Genomic DNA, 26681 nt, shown 5'->3' on the forward strand with positions numbered 1-26681 from the left:
ATTATGGTGATGGGAGTGGTGGGTGGTACCCACAGCTTACTCATCATTTATGAAACTCCCTTGTAATTAATCATGAATGAATGCCCAACGCCAATATATGTAGGCTCAGCACAAAGTCATGCAAACTTGTTTAAGTATCAGCTACACTTGATGCTTGCTAGAAGAGTGACTAATTGAGCTCTCAACTATTGACACATGGTCCAGACTGAATCATCAAAAGTATTACCAATATCCCATCTATTTTAAACATATGACTATGTCTGTGTCTTAGAATTCAAAAGGACAGTCCCAATTTTTTTGCTAGAGGAAACCTTAAACCTGGAATGCTTATTGCTATAGAATTTATATTCCTATGTACTTGAATTATAAGGATCAATGTGAATTGGATAACATAATTTATTTATTGCATTTAGAATATAAAAGAAATCAAGGTATGGTAATTATAGACTGAGGAATATTGATATCAGAGAGGTATCACGGTTTTCATTCATGAGAGTCGCATGTATACATTATTTCAGGCTAACTAGCGTTGAGAAAGAAATCTAAGTAGCTATGAATGCATTGATGCATGTTGAATTAATTGTGAAGTGATTTGTTCTAAAGTCACCATGGATTGGAAACAAATACCAGATCTAACTGGCAAAATGACAGTTTGAGTTTATCAGTAAGTTTTGCTAGAATCAGGGGCAAACGCAGGAATTGTAGAGGGGGGTTTCCACACCACGCCGCCAGTGGGCGTGACAAGCATGCATGGGGGTGTGGCTATAATATTAGACAGTGCTTGGCTGCTCTCCAACTCTTCCTATCCCCATTATATACATGGGCACTACTGTTAGGTGCACGCAGCTCTCCCTTTTCAAGCAGAGCCGTGTGAAGCGGGGCAGGGTCCAGCCACCTCAATTATACAGTGACCCAGGCTTGTAGGGGGGTTTCCAGGCACTAGAAACCCCCCCCCTCGATTTGCCTATGAGAATCATTTGTAGAATCTTGATGGTAATAAATCGATGTGCTGAACTCTAATGTCAAGCTAAAAGGCAGTAAGTTTGTCTTTCCTGGGGCAGTGATTTGAATAGTTAGCTACACATAAAAGCATTCATTTGTAGAGTATGTCATCAGTGTTAACCACTGGCTGTATTTTTACCCCTGGCAAATACAGAACAAATTGTTTTGAATTCAGAAATGCCACAGGTAAAACAATGTAACATGTATTGCAGTACAAGACGATAAGGTGTGTGGTTTCTTGCTAGCTAATGTAGTGATTAAAAGATTGCTTTTCCTCCATTGCTGCCTCTGCCACACCCCACACTTATAAACAGACAAGCTACAGCTTAAAACTCTTGATGCATGAATTCATGGCTGGTAAAAATGGGTGGTGTATGACAGATGCCTCGGGGCTCTCTTGCTCTCATCTCGAGTATGACTCATGACAACAGGGCGTGTAGCGCTATTAGTATGTGCCATACAAAGGCAGAGCCAAAAGTTTTTTTTCTCACCTAAGCAATCTCTTCTCAAACCTTTCTGTTAGGTTTCCGCAGAGTACATATTATACATATATTTAAAGATGTATAGATGTATTTGCCTTGGTTACACTTGTCTAACTCTTTCATCTGTATATGACGTATGACCATGGTCTGTTGGGAGGGCCTGACGAGAAGATGGGTAATTGAATAACGCCTCAGGTTTCCGCTATTCCTCATTGTGTGCCCATGTTTGGCTTCATACTCAACTTTTCTGAGGTACACATGAGCAAGGAAATCCTGTGTGCCTTAGCATTCTTATAAATTAAATGCACACTATTATGGTTACCAAAACTGTACCTGAAACTGCATTGATCTTCATGGCTGGTTTTGCCAAAAATTGCAATTTTTCACCTTATTTTATCATTATGCAACTTCCCACAACCCCTACACAACTTTGGCTGCAAGATTCAACAAGAAAATATATATAAAAAAAAGAAAACATAAACAAAGGAAAACAAACATTATTTTTGCAGTCCTTGTGTAGCCAAACTGACCACAAATTCAGTAATTTAGTAGTTAGAAATTATCTATTATGTGGGGGAACACACACAAGATGTGCTGTTTTGGAGATGCTCTGTCCCAGTCATCTAGTCATCACAATGTGGCCCTTTATAAAGTCGCTCAGATCCTTACTCTTGCCCATACTTCCTGCTTACAACACATCAACTGACTGTTCACTTGCTGTCTAATATATCCCCCCCCTTGAAACGTGCCATTGTAATGAGATAAACAATGTTAGGGTAAGGGTAAGGCTTAACAGTATATATATATATATATATATATATATATATATATATATATATATATACCTATATATAGTATATACTGATATATAGTATATACTGACATATATTGATAAATTATATTTGAATTGTCATTTCACTACAGTATATTACACTAATTGAAATATAGTAGGTGATTACTGAAAAGCAGGTGGCAGATGAAGACATTTAGGGGTAGAGTTATCAAATCTTCCAAAGACAAAAAGTGGAGGTGTTACCCATAGCAACCATATCAGCTTCTAGCTATCATTTCCTACAATGTATATGTGATAGATATGCTAGAAACTGATGGTTTGCTATGGGGGAACACCTCCACTTAACCTATTTAGAAGGTTTGATTAATCTACCACTTAAGCTTTAAACATGTATTGATAATTGAACTTCATGTTTTCAGCTGTGTCCCGTCCAGTAATTTTGAAGCACATTCCAGACCATGATGCCATAAGTGATTTTATCAACATGTTACAGATAATGGAGTAAATGTATCAAAGTGCAATTTTTTTCACTGATTTCAAATCACTGCAAGTTGCACGAGATCAACATGCTGTTTCGAATAGGTGAGATTAGCAACACATCAGCTTTCCACTGCTGGCTAATGTTAACAAAACAGGAGGCACAATACAAGTTTTAATTATGAGGACAATTATGATTTCTAGTTTAGAGGGGCAAAAATTATTATTAATTATCTTATGGGGCTAAATTGCTTTCTGAGTAAATTAGTGGGCCAAATTCATTAATGATTATATGTAAGAGAAACAATTTTTATTTTATATTATTATTAGGGCATACTATTTCATTACCAGTGAGGAAATAATATTAATTAATTAACATTTTCAGATGGGGACACCATTTAAAATACATACTTGTGGCACTACAAGGGGCAGCATGCACATTTCGGGCAAGATACATATGGCAACTTGTTCTCCTTAGAATGGCCAAAAGTAGGCATGGCAATTTGTTGATTTTGGTTACATCACTTTAATGGTGATTTACTACCAACTCTCACTTTCATACATTGGTGAGTTCAAACTCGCCCGAGAAAATCACTGAAAAAGGCAGATCTTAGCTTGATGCATTTAGCCCAATATGTTTACAGACAAACTTGTCAATTCTCCATACTTTAAGTACGGTATTACCAATACAGCGGTGATGAAAAGAAGCAGATTAAAACATATGCATTCCTTGGAAGCTTCCATTGAGAATATGTGTGTTTGTATACTGACCTTTTCCAATCATCAGCGATAGAAGTGTACTTGTCACCTTCACAAAGCGGGGTAGCCATTTTGTGGGCAGCACCAATATTCAGCCTAGATACAAGTCACATCACTGAGACACGAGGTACAGTCACCTCTTCCTAGTAAATACATTGATAGGTTGTGATCTCATGAATATTGGATCAGATCTCAAAATGCCTGTCATCATCATCATCATCATCATCATCATCTATTTATTTATATAGCACCACTAATTCCGCAGCGCTGTACAGAGAACTCACTCACATCAGTCCCTGCCCCATTGGAGCTAACAACCTAAATCCCCTAACATATACACACACAGACCGAGAGAGACTAAGGGCAATTTAATAGCAGTCAATTAACATACCAGTATGTTTTTGGAGTGTGGGAGGAAATCGGAGCACCCGGAGGAAACCCACGCAAACACGGGGAAAACATACAAACTCCACACAGACAAGGCCATGGTCAGGAATTGTACTCATGACCCCAGTCCTGTGAGGCAGAAGTGCTAACCACTAAGCCACAGTGCTGCCCCAACCTTCAATGTGAGTAGGCGTTTGGTACACTTTAAGTGAAAGAATACAAACAGGACATTTTCATTGGGGTCTTGTGGATTGTTAAATTGGAATTAGTTTCCAATACTGATAAATAGAACATTGAAAGGCAGCCTATGTAATTTGAAGATATCTGATTAAGTTTCAAACTACAGAGTTACCCTAGGCCCAATATAAGGATTATATAGTTAGTATAGATTATATTGTTAGTAATTAGATGTTTAGAACCAGTAGTTATGACTTCCATCCTATATTTTTACACAGATTACTCTGTTCAGAGATCGTTCAGCTCACCCCAAAACTTACACAATACTGTTGATAGATATCTATACTTAGGAATACATTAAAAATAATTTATTTGAACATAAACATGAAGTATAGCAACAGTTCTTTGAATGGGTTTTATGTTATCCATTATTGCCACTAATATCATACTGTATTAATATTTTGTCCTGGGCACCCTGTTGTCTACTCTACTTCAATTCTACTTTGGTGGGAAGTTCAGGTATGTGCAGAACAGCCTCCTACCCCTGTACTGGCAAAGTTGTGAGGTTAAGGCAGAAAATAAGTAGTGTGACTTATTATTAGGTTTCAATTCTACTGTGAGTCTTCCCTGAATGGATTATATAAAGAAAACACGCACTGATTGTACTAACCTATTTATTTATTTTTTATAGATATCTTTACAATGTAGCTGCAATTGGAAAATTCAGGTAATGTTCAAACTTTAATTGTGTGTAATTCTGAAAACTTAGCTGCTCTATTTAATTGTCAAAAAAGCTGTGTGGTTTTAAAGCAAAATGAACATGTTATATGATGAGAGGCTCCACCATGACTTTGCGGTGAATTGAATCCCCCTCCTAGGCTGCGTGCAAAAATTATTACCGAAACCAGGCCCTATTTTCAGCGGCAAAAGTTCTGCAATTGAATAGCTCTCCCTACTTGCAGATTATCTTATTTACCAGTACTGCACATTGTCTGCTGGTAAAAATGTTCAGTTTATATTTATAATACATTATTTCAATAAACAGAACATACTATCCACATAAGCTCAGTCTTCCCTTTCAATGTCTTAATCTCAGAACATTTTAGAAGTGTAGCTTGCTGTTGTAAGATGTGTAACATCACATAATACAGATAACTATTTTCATCTGCAATGTGCTGGTTTGAACAATTCTTTTCTTGCAGATAAATAAAGATAAAGATGAAAAAGGGAAAATAGTATGGGAGGACTATCACTTTAAACGGCAAAAACGTGAATGGATTGTGCCCCCTGTATCTATAAGAGAAGGAGAAGACAACAGACACAGAAATCCACTAGCCAAGGTAACAAAATAAACAGTATTTCAGTATTTACAAACGACTGAGCAGAGGTATAAATAGTTGTTCAATTTTTTTTTTTTTAAAAAAAGGGTTTAATGTCTCCTACATATAGTAAATGAGATATTGAAATTATTAGAACTAAATGTATCCTTGAGGTTGGCAATTTTTGTACTATGTTTGACCTCTCTCTTTTATAGCCTGTCCTGATGTTTATCCACAGGAACTAATCTTTACATATTCAAATCACAATGAATGAGTTCATATATGTTATAGGATATTTCCACTTTTAAACAAGTTGTATCCATTTGGACCCTGTGAATTTTAGTGTAGGAAATCCAGCAATGCCTGGCCTCCTGTAAAGTAATATATTTTAGTTGGGTTGCACCTTGCAACAGTCATTACTATGTAGTCGTAGGATGATCTACTACAACACCTCCAAGTTTAACTTTAGAAGCTTCATCTTGTTGATGTGGAGACCGGTATTGTGTAGTGCTGCTCAGTGGTGGAACTACCATTGGTGCAACAGGTGCCGTGCACTGGGGCCCATGGAGATAATGGGGCCCGCTGCATGTCGGATGCAGAAGGTCGGGGGCCTCGGTTCCCTCCTTCCCGCCTCCCTGCTCCAGGCCCACAATTTCCTAGGTCCGCCTCTGGTGATACCGTAATGTCTGAATAGGTGCAATGCATGAGGGGACATGTAGGTTATTGCCACAATCATTGCACATTGTGTGAGCTGTGTTGTCGTTACGGCTCCCCAACTCTACCCCACCTCACCCCACTCTCCCAGAATTGCTTTTGAAAAGATACAAAGCCAGAAAACTGCTCTTAGGGTCCACAGAAGGTCCAGTAAACTGTATTTCTGAGGTCGTAATAATAATACAAAAATACAGAAAAATATAAATGTTATTATATATATTTTTTTTATTATTTATTTTTATGTTTTAACTCATTTATTGACTTCTACAAAAAAAGTCAACAACCTGTTGTTTTATCACATTTCTTAGTATCATTTCAACTCCCTAATTAGACTGTAAGGCTACATTTTTCAGTTAGCTGAGGAAGGTCAGACTGATTGCCATCATTGAGAAGGTGGCAGTACTAATTTAAAAATCCAATTTTTATGTCATAAGAAAATCTGATTTGCATGATTCCAATGTATATAAAATATACTGGAGGGAGCTCTATGTAGCAGCAAATTTAGCTAGTCTGTTGGAAGGAATAGTTTACACCGCTATTAGTCTATAGCATTTACTCCAAATTAAATACGACATGACAATTCTAATTATTGATATATTATTGACATTTGATGTGACAAATGTCATACAAATATTAATGCATTTATGTTTGTGTAGCATTGCATATTGTACCATCTGCGCTTCATATGTCTACATGTCTAGACATATAACATTATTTTTATATCAAATGACAGGTCCATTCTGACATCGAGGTGAAGAAAGGAATTATAACATACAGAGTGTCAGGGCAAGGTGTGGATCAGCCGCCTTATAATCTGTTTCTGATGGACCATAAAACTGGATACCTGAATGTGACTAATGTTATTGTGGATCGTGAAGAAATATCAATGCTATATGTAAGTTATGCTGCTTTGCTTTACTGTTTTACTGACTGTTGAAGTTGAGTATTTTAATGTTAATAGGCAAATAATAATAGTTTCCAGATGTACAACCAAATTATTTTTTTAAAGGAGAGTTCAGCATATAATATGTTACTGTTTAGATCATCACAGTTCCTACATTTTAGAGCAAGTATATACTTTTCTACTAAAAACAATACGACCTAGGTTATGTGAAATAAAAAAAAGAATCCAGTAATCCGGGGAAGCCCAGCAGATATTGTAAGACAATGACAGACTGTAACCAGGTGACATAGCAAATCTGTGAGTCAATATCTGTGACTAGTCAGGTTACAGGCAAAACCTACTATATAAACCAATCAAAATACCCAGTACTTCAGTTAATATGAAAGTGGGAGGAGTTCTGATTCTGAGACCAGAGTCAAATGTCAGTTTCAAGTATCGTTTGAAATTGAAGATTTGATGCTGTGAAATGATTTTTTTTTATTCATTGTGTCAGATGTTATATGTTATTTTAAAGAATAAACAAACAAGAGATATGATGCTGCTAACAAATGTGAAGTCTCATTTCAAATAAAAAATTAGTTTGGCCCTTTCAAGTGTCATTGATGTCTGACATAATTTTTTCAGCACCGTGTTGGCATTTGTCTTAAAACTGATATGACTGATCATTGTTTACAACGTTTGACAAAGTCGTAATATGTACATTGCAACAACGTATCTTTGGAACTTTGTTTGGCCCGTATGTATCTAACAATAATGCAATTTATTGTTCTGTATCGATGTTCCTCTAGCTTACAGTCCGTGCTGTGACCTCTACTGGTCAAGATGTAGAAAAGCCCCTAGAGATGCGAGTCAGAGTTCTGGACATCAATGACAACTCGCCAGTATTTTCACAGAGTGTTTTTGTTGGTTCAATAGAAGAGAGAAGCAGAGCAAGTAAGATCAACATGTATTTAAAAATATCTTCTTTTGGATTGACCAAAAACAATTCATGTTAAAGGACATACATTATATATTATATCATAACATTAATAGACTAATATGGTAATTTAATCTGTTCTGCGCTGTTTTCCCTTTCATTCTGACCTTTCAGACACTTTGGTGATGCAAATCATGGCTACTGATGCAGATGAGGAAAGCACAGTAAATTCTCAAATTGCTTACAAAATATTATCCCAGAGTCCTTTCGACCCTCAAATGTTCATTATGAATCAACACACCGGCCAAGTGTTCACAATGTCCAGTTCCCTTGACAGAGAGGTATGTTCTTTCGTTCCACACAATTTTTTATTCCAATTTAGTATGAGAAGCTCAAAAGGTGCTTACATTTAACATTGACTTAATTAAATCAATTGTTATCATTCTTTTGGAAGCACAGTTACACATAGCACAGCTTTATATAAACTTATATTGTAGATATGATATATTGATAGATTACAACTTAATAAATGTGTAAAGTTGTGTTCTTCAGCCGTGGATGTTATTGTATTAGTGCCTTCTCAATAGATCTATCGTTAATTTAAATGTTGTTTTGCATTCTAGTCGACAAGTGGTTACAGCCTGGTAGTTAGTGGATCAGACTTGAACGGAGCTGCAGGGGGACTGTCTGGACAATGTGGGGCTGATATCAAAATTCTAGATGTGAACGACAACTTTCCCATGCTTGAGTTTGATTCAGTAAGTAAATCGGAATTGTAAGTTTCAATACACATAGCAACATAATGAAAGTAGTTGATATTTTTAGAAGTAATAAATGCAATCAGCAAGAAGTTGCTGCCTCGATTTTTTTATGTTGCTAATGAAGATATTAAAAATATTTATCCTAAGGTTAGAGATCATGTGAACAACTAACTAACACTTTATGGCAGGTATATTTACTAAACTGCAGGTTTGAAAAAGTGGAGATGTTGCCTATAGCAACCAATTAGATTCTAGGGGCTAGATTTACTAAGCTGCGGGTTTGAAAAAGTGGGGATGTTGCCTATAGCAACCAATCGGATTCTAGCTTTCATTTATTTGGTACCTTCTACAAAATGATAGCTAGAATCTGATTGGTTGCTATAGGTAACATCCCCACTTTTTCAAACCCGCAGCTTAGTAAATCTAGCCCCAGGTGTCATTTTGTAGAATGTACTAAATAAATGCTAACTAGAATCTGATAGGCAACATCGCCACTTTTTCAAACCCGCAGTTTAGTAAATATATCCCTGGGTCTCATTTACACTTAGGAGCAAATTGAAAAAAGGAGCGCATTAAGTCTTTGACAAACCAGGTTGCAGTGTAAGAGGTGCAAATGCATTTGTATTGTTTTTGCATGCAGTTCAAATGTTGGCTGCTCCTACAAGTGTAGACGCACAGTACATATATTTTTGTGGAAATGCAGAATTTGAACGTCATGCTCACACATATGTGAAGGCCCACTTTCTGCTTTGGGAAAGTGCCTGTATGTAGATTATTGGTTGACCATTTCCAGGATTGTGATCCGATATGCGAATCTGCATGTTGGCAAAATTAGAAATTGAGCACTTTAAAGACCTGTCCACTTTAGGACCACATCTAAAAGAGCTTTCAAGCTATTATTAATGATTTATAATTCTGCTAAATGCCATGGATTGTCATGACAACCACAGTCACATAGCAAATGATGTATTGAGCAAAGAGATAATGCCTTGTACAAAGACCCATAAGAAAAATGCATGGTTAAAAGGTAGAAAAAAAACCTTCTGGGATTGTTACTTTAGTTAATTTAAACCTTTTTTATTTTCTCCTAAAACACTTCTTGTTGGAGTTGCACTAATGTCTTAAATAAAAAGTGAGAATAAGGAGGCATTGGAACTTTATTTATTTCATATGACACATTGATAAATTTTAATCTTTTAATTACAATTATAATTGTGAGCCTCTAAATGTGCTTTTCCATATAAAGTACACCTAAATGGCGCAAAAATGTACCCCTTGTATGTAAAAGTTAACGTCTGATCTCTGCCAGCCCTGAACATGTGTAAAAATCAATAAAGAGGCTCTATGGCCACCTACTGTATTGGGAACTATTAAAATGTTGTCCATAATATAAAAACTTGTTTTTGCATCTAGGCTGAATAAAAGGCATGTGTCTGTTGTTGACCCACATTCAGCAAGGAATGCCCTGATCTGCCCAGCTCCTCCTATCAGGCGTAGCAAAATTCTCACCCTGTAGTCACCACCATCATGATTTGCTATGCCACGCACTAATACTAACAAGAAGTCATAGTCAGTGCCCTTAACCACTAAGCTACTGAAGTCTATGTACTTTTTTATAAGAATTCATGGTATGTTTAGGCAGCATTGGGCTGGAAAAGAAAAGTATAATGTATATTGATTGACTAACAAATATTTCATTTTCTTTCAGTACTCAGTTGAAGTCATGGAGAACATGGTTGGTTTAACCAACCTAAGGATGAAAGTTTTTGATGCTGATGAAATGTACACTGATAACTGGGCTGCAATGTTTGAGATAGTATCAGGCAATGAGGGAGGATGGTTTGCGATTGATACAGATTCTCAGACAAATGAAGGGTTTTTGAGAATTGTTAAGGTAAATATTTTTACCACATAATTAATATTTTTTTAGTGAAATCCATGAGACAATTATAGGTTAGGACTACACGTATAAGCAATACCACCATATTTTTTTCTATTGTACAGCAATAATTTACTATTTAGTATTATAAACATTTAAGTACAGGCTAAATTGGGGCTGAAATATATTTATTTATTTATATGCATTTATAATATAAATATAAATTTATAAAAATATTTATTTATTTTTTACAGACGGGATACAGCCGGGAGCAAAACTATGGAATATTAGGGTATAAACCTGTTCCCAAGTTACGAACAATGACGTTACATTGTGTCTTCACAATAGTGACATCTTCAGGGATTTTTCCCAGTATAGGGAAGCCCATGCTGTCAAAGATCCCCTTGTCTGTCAGCACTGATGGATACAGTGTCACCTTTAATACTGGCTGACATATCTGCTGCTATTAGACATACTGCAATCTATGAATGTTGACATGAGACAGGTTAGGGGTAAAAGATAAAAATTGAAAAAATAAATAAAATGTTAAAAATTAACAAACAAACATATTTCTTAATTTCTAGGCCAATTAACGTCATCATCTGTTATGTAATATAGAACTTGTTGGATAATGTTTGAGAAACATTTTAGGGTTGTGTTAATTGGATAAAAGGATCCATATGAAGCCTCATAGAAAAGTAAATAATGCACTGAAAATAAAAAGTGATTCACTAAGCAACCAATAGAAATCTCTATCTGGCCAGAAAGGTGAAGTTGTACTTAAAGAATAATTCTCTATTAAACCAACACTGTGAAATGTGGTCTAGACATGAAGACAAAATACTCCAGTCATGAAGGGGTTAAGGGGAGGGAGGTTAGGTGGTAGCAGCAAAAAAGTGGTTTTGGGGGATGTAAATCTCATTCCGGCTCCACTCCCTCTTTTACTAAACTAAAGGTGTAGATAATATACTATAACCTTAAGAGCTCAACATAAGAGCATTTGGCGATGCAAAGATGCATCTTGGTGCAAAATTGATGCACTGGGCATGTGCACGCATCTTGCGTTAACAATGGAAGTGCAGTACGGTAAGGGCATGCAAATGCAACAAAACCATTCCCTTTTGAGATTTGTCTCATTTTGGGCTCTATTTCTCAAAAGGAGAAAATCACTATCTTGCACTATATATCAAAGGGTCACCATCAGTGTTTGCAGTGCTATTGACAAAAGCCCCCACTGGTGAAAAGTTTCCTTGGTCTCGCTGATGAAAGCATGGGAAAGCCTATTTATCAAGGATTACTGCAGCATACGTACCATCACAATCCTTCCTCTCCTAATGCCATCTCAGGATGGCGATTGCAGAAAAAAATCAATGAAAAAATGCTTTATTATGTAAATAAAGCGTTTTTCACATATGCATTCTTTTCAAATGTTTTTGGTATTATTTTATATTTTTTTTATATTTTTAAACTTTTTTTTTTGAAACACGGGAAACTGAAGGCCCTAGTCCGGCATTCAGTTCGACTGAGCATGCATGGACGAGCTAGTTTAGTCATGCATGTGCATATCACCTTTTCCTGGCCCAGCGGAGCAGTAAGTTTAACCTTACCACTCCCAGCCAGTATTGTCGAAGATACTCAACTGGCCCGGTGATATTTTATTGATAAATCATGGCGATAAGCGGCGATAGAAAACCAGTCCTAATGCCAGATCTTAACAAATAGGCTCGTCTGTGTTCATCTGTACATTTTGACACATGTAAATTTTATACCTACATAGACCAGGTGTAAGTTTTGGAGTTGATAATGGTGACTGTGGCATCTTTGCTTCAGAGGCATCTACGTGCTAGCTTTGAGGATGCATGTAATTTAAGAAGCGTGCATTTCAAAGCACAGACGTGGAGATGCAAGTGTGCACGTTCATCTTCGCTTATATGCAAACATGACATATTGAAGTTCAAAGCTAAATCATACTCTGTAATTGCATCCAGGGCTCCAGATATTATACAAGTGCCCTGAACCTGAATTACTTATATTTATGCTGTGTCTTGGAACAAAATCAAAGTAATTATATATTTAGAAGAAAAAATGCATAACGAAACCTGGGTTTACCACTTTAATATGACAATTTAGTTGTTTTTCTATAGTCTTCATAAGTACCTGTGTTTAATATTTTATATTTATTTCTGTAGGCAATGGATTACGAAGCTATGAAGACGGCCAGTCTCGCTATTCTAGTTACTAATCGGGCCGCTTTCCATCAATCTGTTATGTCTGAATTCCGAGCAAAAGTGACTAATATAAATGTTCAAGTGCAAGACGTGAGGGAGGGACCTGCTTTTGTTCCCAGCACCTATAACGTAAAGATCCCATCAGGTTTATCCCAAGAAGCTTTATTACAATTTATACTGGCAAATCTTACAGTTATGGATATGGACACTGGAGGCCCAGCCAAAAACATTGTGTAAGCCATATTTTGTAAACACGTACATACAATTTGCCCACTCACAACAAAGTGGATCACAGTGCCCTTTTTTTTTATAAAGCTATGCATATTTAAATCAATGTTTTGCACTCTGTTATCACCATTTTACAAGTGTTGTGTTTGGCTATATTTGAAGTTAAATCATGTTGCACATAGTAATATTGGTTTAGCAGATGAAACAAGGGGGTAAAGTTATCCAGTTCTATTTAGGCAATAGAAATGTTAATACTATCAATGTAAACAGGTACATGATGGGAAACGGCTCAAGCAAATGGCTGATAGTTGATTCTACTACTGGTGCGGTCAAAATGACTTACGAATTGACTCGAGACACTGGAAATACTCCAAATCTAACCGCTACAGTTTTGGCTGTCGACAATAGTAAGGAGATCTATTGTTCCTAAATTTATGTTCTTTTTAAAGGTAGTTTTTCTGTTACCCTATTTTATCCTAATTTTTTGCTTTTATTTGCTATTTTATGTAGATTTGCCTACTCGAACAGCAACTGCCACAATTAATCTACTACCAGATGGTACAACAGTCGTAACTGAATGCCCAGTGGTTACTCAAGAACCCCGAATAGCATGTATTGACAAGAAGGAAGTTATTATAGTCGCCTCTCCAGCAGCGAATGCCCCTTTAACGATAACTATTGGATCAGGAAACGATTGGACTCTGAGACCACTTAATAGTAAGTTGTGGACAAGTATTTTAAATTTCTTCAGCTAAAAAATCTCAGTTCTCCTGTACTGTTCATGTCCATGAGCATAGTTATCAAACCACTATTAAAGAAGGTTATTTTTTTTTTTTAACATGTGTCCTCCGTAATTTCTTGTCTGTGTCAGTGCACTTGCTGTTTTTTTGTTTTTACATAGTGACCAATTGCAGACAAACATTTAGTTTTCCATGCAATTATCAGCTCCTTACTGTATAACATATTTAAAGGGGGATTTAGTGCCTTGTGTAGAATTTGACGCAATTTCTTATAAAACGCAGACATAGATAGCGTCCATATAAAAGACACATTCTACATAGTATGCTGAGTTGGACGCCATCATTATCAGTTTGTAACTTACACCAGGGGTAGAGCAACCGCAGCAGATATGTTTCTTGACAGATGTATCTGTGTCTGCGCCCATGTCTACATTGGTCGCATTTACTTGAACACACCTTTATTTTACTTGGCCTACACTTGCACACTCCTTGCCTTCCCTGATTCCCCTCTATAAGCACAAGAGTCCTATATATGCAAGATGCGACTGATTCCGTGTAGAGACTCTAACATAGGTATTATTTGTGGTCATGCGCAGTAGTGAAATTCGTATTTTACACTACTACGCAAATGGACTTGGGTCCAAATCTACATGTGGTCCTAAGTGTCCAATAGTTCTCTAACAATGGAAGCTAAACTCACACATGACATGATAAATAGATCTGGCTACAGCAAAATAATTTGAAAATTCTATGGAATATATGCAGGTTCACCTTGGAAAGGATCTGCACTCTTTACTTAATGTGTTTAGAAATATATGCTACTAGAAATAGCTGACTCTATTTGGAAAATGTTATCATTTATCACATGCTGGCTAGTTTGTTTAAAGGTATCAAAATAATTTGTGGAATGAAATGGGTAAAGATTGGTCACATCACGCATATTGACCTTACTATTTTTAAGGGTTTAGGATTACGATTATCACAGATCTACTAATTATTTCTTCATTGCCCACCATCATTCTTAGGGGCGTATTCAATTGTTCGGCGTGACCACCGAAAAACGAGCGCTCGAAAAATATTACCGTTAATACGCCAATTACTCGCTGAATTTTCAGAGAGTAAATTACCGTATTAACGGTATTTACGCGCATATTACCGTATTAACGGTAATATTTTTCGAGCGCTCGTTTTCCGGGGATCTCGCTAACAATTGAATACCCCCCTTAATAGCATCAATCTCAGGACACAGGCAGGTCTATGTGTGTGAGTGTGTGTGTGTGTGTGTGTGTGCGCGTGTCTGTATATGTCCCCAATGTGTGTCTCGTGTACGTATATGCAATATATATCCAAAAGGTCAGGCACTAGCAAAGATAAATAAGGTGTAACTAGAGTAAAACAGAAAAACAATTCAGAGTAAAGTGTTGTATCAACTGTCTGTTGAGAACCCCAATAGCAGAATACATCATATATATATAATGTATTTTGTGACGTCTTATGCTTCTTTCTCAAATATTCCTTAATATTTCTTTGAATTTTATTACATAGTGTTAAAAGCAACTTAAATTAGAGCTTAAATTAGTTGAAACCTATTAAAATCCCTAAAGTCATTCAGTTACATTAACCATACCACATCTTCTAAATTTTCACTTTGACTACTACATATAATATACACAAAATTATGGTATGTAAAAATCTTGTATTTAGTACAGAAAACAAACTACATTACACAATAATCATTAAGCTTTAGTGGGCTCTGAATCAGGCCACACGACGATATCTACCTTTGTATAGGCTGCTTTAGTCTGCAAAATAAATATTAATAATACTCTTATTTGAACAAGTTTATGAGCAAGGAAATAATTTAACCTGTTTTTATTTTAGATACAGCTGTGATTGCAGTCGGAGGTCCATCTATAGTTCCTAATAATTACACTCTGCTAGTGACCGTTACGGACAAAAATGGTCTGACCTGTCCAAATCCATTCCGTATTGTGATACAAGCTTGTGAATGTACTCCATCTGGATTTTGCGATGCTTCAAAGCTAACAGGGAAGAGTGTGTCCCTTGGTCCAGCAGCAATTGGTCTCATGGTTTTGGGATTTTTAGCTCTTTTGTGTAAGTAATACAAAATGCCTTTTACTATGTTTAAATGTCAATTTTAACTTTTGAATTATTATTATTATCATCAACAATTATTTTTAACTGTAAATGTAAATATATTACCTTTTCAAGTTACATTTAGACAAACTTAAATCTAAAGTGGATAGTTATTTACTGAGTGGATTGGGATTAAGGATGTGTTGCAATATTTTTCTCAATCAAGATTCTAAATCTATTTTCAAACAAAATATCTGACTGCTTTCAATTTCCATTTCAAATCTGGAATTCACCCCTAATAGTTTGTCATATAAAATTATAAAATACATTCCAAACCGATATTTACCATTTATATACACTGAAACCAGATGTGTTGCACTACAGAAAAGCATGTGTCCATCTTATTGAAAATTGTGTATGTTTTGTAATTTGCCACAGCAATTCCTTTTGGTATATATACTATACCAGTATATCTTTACATATGATGAAACTGTAAAGAAAATGTAAAAAAACAATGAGGTTTAACAGAACATAGACATTTTGCTTACGACTGAATTACTCACAAATAACACATTTTCCTAACAACATCTTCCCTAACAGTGGCGCTGCTCTTATTGCCGCTTTGTCTATGTGGAGCTGCCGCCGCTAGTACTAAGTTCGTTCCGCTTGCAGCTGGTTATGAAGGCGCTTGTCAGCAATGGGAGACGGAAGGTGCAAAGCCTGAAGATGTGGTCAGTTGATATTAAAACATTTTACTTCTACAGATCCAGTTGACTTGACTGTACATTGAACCAATCACTTTAAGCAAGTACGCTTCACCAGAGAAATACAAGCTAGGTTTTGTCCAATCAGCTTCTGTTAACTTGGCAGAGCGCATTTTGTATTCAAAATGATCCAAGCTATAATTCCTAGACAATCATCCATTAGCAATAACACAATTATTACTGGCCTTTATTATTATAGAGCTAAGTGAATGTAAGTCCCTGCTCCAATGAAGCTTATAGTCTAAGTTGTGACACACTCTCGCAGACACACAGTGACACGGGGAGTTTGACTTGGGTGTTCTCCTTTAAAGCTAGTTTTCATGTGTTGTAGACCACACCCTTTTTTTGTATTGGCTGATATTTACAGTAGTTGAACTTTTTACCACAACATACCAAAACCCGATAAAGTGAAACAGAACTGGATTCTGGAGTAACTGTTATAGGTTTCGTACTCAATGACACTTGTCTTTTGAGTGTTGGGTGTAATGAGCAGAATAAGCCTCAACCATCTTTGCAGTCTAAGGGATACTGGTCAACAAGAATAAACCAGTAGCCCCTAACTATTCTGCTGCTTGAAATTACTTTATTTCTGCCCCAAGCACAAACTAGATACACAGTTGTATGTTCAAAACTGCATTTTAGACAATACTAGTGAAAAATAGCACTTATTTGTCGAAGCTAGAGAAATTATTTAATAAATAGATGAAACAATAGATCTAATAACAAGCCATTTATATATCAATCCCCTACCTTTGCCTTCTCCAAATCTTATCGCCCAATGTAGCAGCCTTTATCTGCCTCGTTAGGTGATCACTGCTTGTGTCTAACAATAAATAATCTGTTTTTAAATCCGTGCTGGAGCTTATAGGAAGAATAATATTAATGTTAGCAATACAGAGCAGCCATGTTCTGCATGTGCCATTGTAAATTAACTGACATGCAGTGCCACCTTTATAGTTTGTGAATAAATTCTGTGCTGTCCATCCACACTGCTTTATGGCTTTGTCTAGATAAATAAATTGCATAACCAGCCAAGGAATAAATTAAAGCAAAATACACAGCCATTTTTGGTTTGTCCCTTAACACCGTTGTCTAATAATTCTTTTAGAGATACATGGTATGATTTATTGTACATAGCTACAAGTGGCCATTTCTGTGGTCTAAAAGTCTTCAAACATATTTTAATTTAAATTTAAGGTGAAACTAAACACAAAATAAAACACTAATATTAACCTAACATATGATTAGTCAGTTAATGTTTTTGAAAGTGATTTGTCTGTGAAATATACAAGGGCTCATTAACTAACAATGCCTTTAAGTGCAAAATTTGTACTAAACCACAGCAGCAGGCCAAATATTTGATTTTATGGTCTAACTCAGGGTTTCCCAAATCCAGTCCTCAGGGCTCCCCAACAGTGCAGGCTTTCCGGATCACATGTGACATAATTAGGACCACCTGTGGATCTGTTACAATGTGTCAGTCAGTAATGAATACACCTGTGCTCCAGCAAGGAGATATGGAAAACCTGCACTGTTGGGGAGCCCTGAGGACTGGGTTTGGGAAACCCTGGTCTAACTACTACTAGACAGATAAATTGACTGCCGGGGTTCAGTGCAAATTGTGCACCTAAACACAACAGGCCTGAGTCATCAAGGAGTGCAAAGCATAAAAAAAGGATCAACTTTGCATCATTGGCAAAACCATGTTGCATTGGAGGGGGAGGTAAATTTAAAATGTGGGGACAGATTTATAGCTGGGATAGGGCATTTAAATTTAATTTTAAATTTCAGGGTAAAAATAAACCTATGAAATATTCGTGTGCTACATGAAAAAACAGTCAGTATTTAACTTATTGCAAAATAATAAACTAATTTGCACCCCTTGCATTGTAACATGGTTTGTCCTGGAGAATATTTACTCCTTTTTTTTGCCTTTCTTTTTGTAATGACTCAGGCCTGCCTAATGTAAGCAAATGCACCCAGCCTGCACCCTTTGTTGGTTGAGAGCTGTGCTGTATGCTGACAGCAATGCACTGTTATAATAATGGGATTTCACTTATCGGACTATTTAAACATTGGTATAAACCTCAGGTCTACTGCATACAATACTGCAAAGAGAGAGTCTATTTATTCAAGCCAAGTCATTGACTTCCAATATAGAAGAAACTTAAGCTGGGTATACACTACCGAAATTTCAACCAACTTTTTATGCCGAGCGATTTTACATGCGATCGATGGTCCGATCGCTCGGTCCATGGACTGCATACACACTAGCCTTGTTTAGGACGATAAAGGGAAGAGCGGATGTCCCTTTAGCGATTTTTTTACAGCCATGTTGTCGTGAGCAATGATTGCAATTTCGTAGGAAGTATCGGAGGATTTTGTCGTGGATCGGTCGGAAGTTTATACACACTACACAGCGGAAACGAGATTGGAACGAAAATATTAAAAGGTGCGACCAACCAAATGAGGCAACAAACGTCCATTTGGGCAGACTTTCAACCATCGTGTCACTGCACACACTGACCCGACTTTTGAACGAGCGGTCGTATGTCGGCTGATTGAGCCGATTATTGGACGAAAACCGTGTAGTGTGTACCCAGTTTTACCCAGAAGTATGGCAGCATCTAATGAGTTGCAAATTAAAGTACTTAATATTAGTCATTGAGTTCTTCTTTAAATCTACTGTGTTCAGTAAAATGCAAAACCAATCATTCTGAGTCTTTCTATTGAACCTTCAACAGGATATTGTTAAATATCAATAGTAAAGGAAACACTGTATAATAGATGGATTTTCTACAGTATGACTAATTTATATTGAAATGAGGAACTAATACATCAAGCGTTAAACTCAAACTTGTCTTACTTTTTCTTAAATAGGATATGACAAGTATGCTTATAACTGGCCCCCCTTATTCTGGTAAGTATAAGAACGTGGGATAAATGTAATTTAAAGACTATCTAAAGATATTATTCTATTGTAAGTCTGTTTCACTGAGCATACATTTCATATAGCTATAAATATCCTGATGTGGATGTAAGGGCTATTGTACACAGATATTTGTGAAATATTTTGAAATTGAAAGATACTTGTATTTTAGGCCTGGCATCCAAAATGTCATGTGATAGGTTAAAGTATAGTAGACATTTATTAGTTATTTCTAATGGCTAGCTGGTAATAAGGAAGTGTGCTAGATGTTCCTATTTTTATTATGTTGTAGAGGTTCACACAAGCAATTTCATGGGTGGAGGAGGTGGAGGTACAGGTGCAGGAAGCACATTGGTAACAGGAGCTGGAGGTGTCACGAGAAATGTTTCTGGCACTGGTTTTGAAACAACAATCCATGAACATGGGGCAGGGTTTCTTGAAGCTGACGGGAGAGGATATTCTAGAGGGAGCAACTTTGCTGGTTCTCTGCCACCACCATACAAAGAAAGTGCCACTTTGAGCATGGCCTATGTGGAAAACTACTTTGCTGAGGTAAGACTTGTATCCATATTACTTCCTTCTTCATCCAAGAGATTTTTTTTTGCTTTCTGATTTTTTTGCAGGGTAGAAACAGAAAGAATTTAGGTGGAAGATGCAGAATAACTGATCCATCAAGTCTGACCATTTGTTTACTTATCGGTCTAGTCTTAGGACCGACTTATGTTTATACCAAGCATGTCTAAATCACATTTGTTTCTAAATGCATCTGTTGTAAGCTTGCTCTAAGAATCTTTCAGTAGTTAAGTTACGGTGTTATTATTCCTGAACTGTGCCTATTCCGGTTTCAGAGTAGTTCCTCTGTTCTTGAATTTGTTTTATTCAGGGTAAGCATTTTATTTATCCGTTATGAATGTATATATCTATGTACATATATGTCTATATACTGCCACTGGGCACACAGCAAAATGACATGTAACAGTAAATGACATATTAGTAATACAGATAATAAATAAGAGCTTGCTTCACAAAATAATCAAAACATATGAACACATAAGAAACAAAGAAAGAGACTGCAAAAAAGCTTTAAGATTAAACACTATTATTAAAAGAAAGGCTGGGGTTTTCAACTTCCCGAAATGTTAAAGCCCCAGCCTTCCATGAGTTATTTGGTGAGGGGCCTTAACATGGACTCTCACCATTTACTTAATTAATCATACCCTGATACTTACAGATAGGGAGATCTCAGTTGGCTTTCTTCTGTAATGATCTGCTGACCCATGGCTAGAAATGACAGTGGGCTCCTGATTAGAAGAGCACCATTCCCATCCAATCAGGACATGGCTGTTAGATCTAGCTGTGTTATTGGAACCTTCAACCCAGAAGATGCTCTTATAGAGGTTGATCATCAGAAGTCCCTACTATTTATAAGTACTAGGACCCAATTGAATTATTCAAACTTGAGGTGTACCAAGGGACAAGTGTGGAGAAAAGGGAAATTTAAAAAAGTTCGGAAGCCTATTTTTTATTTATTGCATAAGTGACACAAAACAATTATATTACCAGTTGCATTTACTAGGGAATGGTATGCTTTTTATTTTTTTAGAAAGCAGAATCTTATGCCAATGAAGACGAGAGTCGCCCATCAAATGATTGTCTTCTCATTTACGATAATGAAGGCATTGGAAGCCCAGCTGGTTCTGTAGGATGCTGCAGTTTTATTGCTGATGACTTGGATGATGCCTTCTTGGATACATTAGGACCAAAATTTAAAACACTGGCAGAAATCTGCATTGGTTCAGAGATCGAGTCTGTTCCAGGTGGTGATGAGCCAAGATTATTTGCTAATGTTCCAATAATAGAAACTGACACTAATGTTATGTTTGATGATTCTAGCGTGAATTTTCATGGAAACCGATCTATACCTATTAGCAGTTCTTCACATGTAACTAGTAGCTCATATTCATCTGCTAACCTCCAACCAGCTAGGCCTGTACCAGAACCTTTCATTCCAGGTAATGTAGTTGTAACTGAGACTTACACAACTTCTGGGGCTACTAGGAGACCAGTTATACGTAGTGTAGATCCCAGTCTCTCAACTAACTTCCTGGTAACAGAAAGGGTGGTTGGATCTACATCTGCAGGACATGGGGTATTTTCTGATATACCCGAAGGTTCCAATGTCTTTGTGACAGAGAGGGTAGTCCGTCCAGCATCTGGCATTCATGACATTGTAGAATTGCCAAATCTGCCAAATCTAGCAGACGGGTCAAATGTTGTATTAAGAGAAACAGTTGTTACACCCAGAGATTCGAGGATGTCTAATTCATTTAACATCCGAGATTTAGGTGATGCACAGAATGTTGTGGTCACTGAAAGGCTTTTACAACCAATATCCAATGCCCAAGGAAATTTAAGCATTCGTCCTGAGATGGGCAGTTCTCAAAATATATATGTGACAGAAACTGTACGGTCTGGTCCTGCTGTAAACACCCGTATGCTGAGTGCAGATCCTTTGCTAACACAGTCAGTAGGTTCCACTTCTCCAAATTTAACCCGCAGCACTTTAACAAAATACAGCACGGTCCAATATTCTAAACAATAAATGTCTCAATTCCTCTAGCCATAGATTCAAATTAACTGAATAGGATTCCATTAATCATTATACAAACCCACAAATTTTAACATATTATATATATATGTTGACAAATTTGGATTTACTGACTAACATGGTTCAAATATAAAATCAGTAGTAACCCAATAAGAGAAAGAGAGAGAAAGAAGAGAGAAAAAAATATCAACCATGATCTCATCTTTGCATAGTTTTTAGGTATTTTACTAAAGACAGAAATGCTTTTTGTGCTCCCCTAATTAAGCCCACTTGTACATGTGTCACATTAATTATTTTAATGTTGCTTCATCAGAGAGGTAACTAGGGATGGGCAGCAGCCCAGGGTGCATTTGGGGAGAGGCATAACAATAACACATTGGAGTAAAAAAAAAAAAGGATGGGGCACTATAAAAAAAATAGAAATATAATAAAAAGATTACAATGGAATCTGAGTAATTTGCAAAAATTCCTAGTAACACCTGTGTTCCATTAATGGAACACTGCAAGTTAGATGTTCACAAATGTTCTCCAGACGTTGTGATTTTATATGTGTTCCTGTCACTATATTACAATTTTTACTCATGTTGCCCAAAGTGTTTAGAGACTCCCATCTGCAAATAAATTTCTGTAATATATGTAAATTAAAATTGTGATACTGTGCTGTAAATATAAATAAAGGTCCATATGGGCTTGCCATTTGGTAGATCTCTGATACACTTTGGATTTACATTAATTACATGTGGCCTAGAATATTAAATTGCATACATTTTTTCAATAGAACTATACAGCACAATTTATAAGTATAAATGCTTGGGAGGGGGGGGGGGGGGGGGTTAGAGAAAATAAAGTTATAGTTGTCCATTATTGTGTATAACAAATCTTCCTTTTATTATAATTTCTTTATGTAATACACCATTGCTCTTTTTTCAGTACAGAAAATTAGCATTAACTGGTAGACTCTAAGTTAGGTAAAGTGTCCTATAACTTAGTAGTGGCGATGTTGATAAAATGTGTATTTGGTTTTTAGAATGATGCCATTAAATATTAATATTAACCTATGTTGTTATCCATTTAATACAATGGCAGCTACACCACCACCAATAATAAAAGTTCATATGAGCCCAAAAGGCTTCTCAAAAATGTAATAAATCCTTAAATATTAAATGAGAGTTACCTTCAAACCACTAGTGAACACAAAAGCAACCTAATTTAACTCACAACACAACACCTAGAGGTATATCCCTAAAATTAGTATGATAAAGTGTTTCTTTATGTGTAGCACAGATATAGTTTGAAGGGGGTTCCTATGTAGTGCTGTAGAGAGGTATGCAATTGTTTTCTTTATAAGTAGAAGAGCGGTGGAAGTTGTAAGCTATAATCTACGAATAAGCACAAGAGTTGTTGTGGTGCCCTAAACAGAATCTGGTTTTAGGAGCTACACACCAGGCTTATGCAGTCTGAAAATCTTCAGCTGTTAGTGAATGGCATTGGAAACATGCACAAAGTTGTAGTTTAACCACAGTTGGTTGTTAAATTACTCACTAAACATTGAAGTGTCCACTTTGAGGTTACATAAACTCCTCCTACCCCTGTTTAATAGGATGACAGGGATCTCTGTAATGATCCATACACCAATCCCAGAAGTATTTTATTGCAATTGAGTGAGTTTGAGCCAAGGCGTCAAATGTACCTAGGAAAGTCACGGCAGCCTGAGGATTGATATATCCGAAACATTCTGCTAGGTATGGTAGAAAGGCTTTTGTGGCTACCCCCTGAAGTCAAAGATCCCCTTTAAGAACTCCTGGGGATGGTCTGGTGATAAACACCACTTTTGTTTTTAAAACTAAGCAAAAAACAAATTCCTCAAGGCATGTACATATCTATTAGGTATATAACTTAGCTTCTTAGTTAAGCATACAATAACAGTGTTTGGGGGTTCAATTTTTTAGTCTGTCTAGCACTAACAATACATTTGTTTTCTGGTGTATTGGCACTGTAAATAGAGAGTAATACAATTTAAAAAAAAAAAGCTTTTCTAAACTGTATCTTAAAACATCAGGCTTGCTTTTCTACAGCTTGAGCTTTCAGCAGTCTGACTATTCCAATTTTATGTTTATGTAAAAAGAAAAGGATTATATGTGATATATGTGTGTTGTTTTATGCGGCTGACTCAATATGTGTTTTAACGTGAAGTTCACCAACCTAATCCTCTGCATGATTTCGGAACTACCATCATTTTATATAAACCCCTTATATGCAACAAAATACTAAACACTTTCAAATAATCCATAGTGTAGATTAGTTTGACAGATATGCAGTAATCCAACAACCACTTTATTCAAATAGAGAAAAAGAGTATCAACACTCAGTTCTATTTGCAACAGTCAATAACACAACAGGTAGAGGCGGAACTAACGAGCTGTGAGCCCCGAATCGGGGAGGCGGGAACCGGGGCTCTCCGACCCTCTGCATCTGCCGTGCAGCGGGCCCCATTATCTCCATGGGCCCCGGTGCACTGTACCTGCCGCACCAACGGTAGTTCCGCCACTGACCAAAGGTACTAGCAAAGAAAGTGCAGGATTTTGAAATTACCTTCTGTGTAAGAATATACTACCTACATGTGATCGATGTCCTTGTTTCAAATAGTGCTCAACCTTGATACTCATTTTCCACTATATATCAAACCAAAGGTGTTTCTATAAGAACATTAATAACATCCGAGAAACAACTATTGATAAGTTAATCACAAAACTGACATTTCTATAGTTGCAAACCTTCTCTTTTATATAAATGTGTAAAATGCTGCACAATAGTTACATTTTATGTTATTTACATTCACATATGTTAGGTCATTATTCATGTTTTTGCCTTTATTTAAAGAAAGTGAGCATCAGGAAATTTAACATCAGATTTTTAACTTAGAACACATAACGTTTATCAAAAGAGGTACTTGTCTTATATTTGAAATATATTTCATATATATTGCTCAGAAGACTGATGGCCATCTGGTAGCCCTCTAAATTCATAGCGGACTCAAGCTTCCATGAAAAGCATTTTTTTTTATTTATTTTTTTGTAAACATGCAGTTGGAGCAAATATCCCTATCCATGAACACTTGAGCTGTGCTGTCATTCTGTTTTTTATTGTATTTATTTTGCTTTTTGTTGTTGCTTTTCACTTTGTTATAGCTTCATACTTATGGCAAGTCTTTTTATGTTTTGTTATACGCTATTTCAGCCAATTTGATATTTACTTCCCAGTTCTCTATAATGCAATGGTTTTAATAGGTGGCCGTGCATTAGTACTGCGTAGTGTAGTGTTAAAATATTAAAAACTGAAGACAATCTGTCATGTGAAATAAATTATCATATTGGATAGTGTTATCTTTTATGTATACATTAGATTATAAAATATATTTTACTTACCTTCATTTAATTACCCAACATTCAACCTTAACCAAGAGGGCCCCAAATCAGTGGCACATTATGGATATTCTTGGGAATAATTCTTGAGAAATAACACATTGTTTGTTGTAGCATGCTTTTTGGAAAACATTACTGAAATGCTACCAAATACGCTCAATACATGATAGGTTCACTAGAGAGCATATCAAGAGAAATACTGGAAAATAATACAAGACAAAAGAAGCATTGAGTATTTCTCCTAGTATTCCCAAATGTAGTGGGACTGGTCCCATTTGCAGACCCAGAAGGGTGTGGTCTTGAGCAAGTGATGGTGTAATTGGGCAGATAGAGGCAGTTATTTTGATCAGATTTGGGACTTTTAAACGTTAGGAGGCATGCATAGAGTGGCTCATTATACAGTGTGTTTTCTTGTATCTTGGGCTGTTGTAATTAATATACAGGCTTGTGTGTGCTGTATGCTAGGGCAGGGCTGAGTACATTCTAGACATGTATGTTGTTGCTAAACTATATTTCCCATAATTCCCAGCTACATTGGGGTATATTTGGTTCAGCAGTATCACAGTTTGCACCACCCTTTTGCTGGCAGTAAAGTGCCATGTAAATGTTATTATTATTAGTCAACTTTGAATGTCAATGAGGTATTTAAACATTTAGAAAGCCACTTCATATTCACATGTTGCCTGATAAAAACAACCACAACTACCTTTGTTCCACAAAATGTTAAAACAATTTGTCTGACAAATATTTACAGTCTGTCTTTAAAAGTTGTTGCAGTATATTTTAAAGTGAAAAGTGCATGGACTTGCATTTTTGTGAATGAATCTTTACGCAATATTTTTGTATTTTCCAGAAGATATTAATAAAGCACTTTTAAATAAATCTGACCTTTATTATGTATTTATTTTAAGAGAAAGCACGTAAACACCTAAATACTGACAGTTCAGGCATTATTTAAGGAAATATATAGAAATATAGCAAATTTCACTATCTCCAGACATTATAGCATTAGAATTACTTGTGTAAACTGTGTCAAGCCTTTGTTCTCTACTATAAATCTTGGCATTCAAACGCCCCGTAAATGTTTATGTCTTG

At 36.3% G+C, this 26681-nt stretch overlaps 1 protein-coding gene across 1 annotated transcript in view; it reads left to right on the top strand.

Annotated features, from left to right (window-relative positions):
• Window positions 1-26468, top strand: part of LOC142158981 (desmoglein-4-like) — a 34458-nt gene extending 7990 nt beyond the window's left edge. Inside the window, exons 2-16 of the mRNA XM_075213461.1 lie at window positions 4769-4804; window positions 5280-5417; window positions 6844-7005; window positions 7803-7947; window positions 8105-8271; window positions 8554-8688; window positions 10400-10585; window positions 12760-13031; window positions 13297-13433; window positions 13537-13743; window positions 15648-15881; window positions 16464-16594; window positions 19508-19547; window positions 19849-20108; window positions 21160-26468. Coding sequence (XP_075069562.1) covers window positions 4769-4804; window positions 5280-5417; window positions 6844-7005; window positions 7803-7947; window positions 8105-8271; window positions 8554-8688; window positions 10400-10585; window positions 12760-13031; window positions 13297-13433; window positions 13537-13743; window positions 15648-15881; window positions 16464-16594; window positions 19508-19547; window positions 19849-20108; window positions 21160-22158 — 3249 coding nt within the window. The 3' untranslated portion in view covers window positions 22159-26468. The remainder of the gene's footprint in view (window positions 1-4768; window positions 4805-5279; window positions 5418-6843; window positions 7006-7802; window positions 7948-8104; window positions 8272-8553; window positions 8689-10399; window positions 10586-12759; window positions 13032-13296; window positions 13434-13536; window positions 13744-15647; window positions 15882-16463; window positions 16595-19507; window positions 19548-19848; window positions 20109-21159) is intronic.
• Window positions 26469-26681: the final 213 nt, after the last annotated feature.

This window comes from Mixophyes fleayi, chromosome 5 (genome assembly GCF_038048845.1).
Source record: "Mixophyes fleayi isolate aMixFle1 chromosome 5, aMixFle1.hap1, whole genome shotgun sequence".
Lineage (NCBI taxonomy): Eukaryota > Metazoa > Chordata > Amphibia > Anura > Limnodynastidae > Mixophyes > Mixophyes fleayi.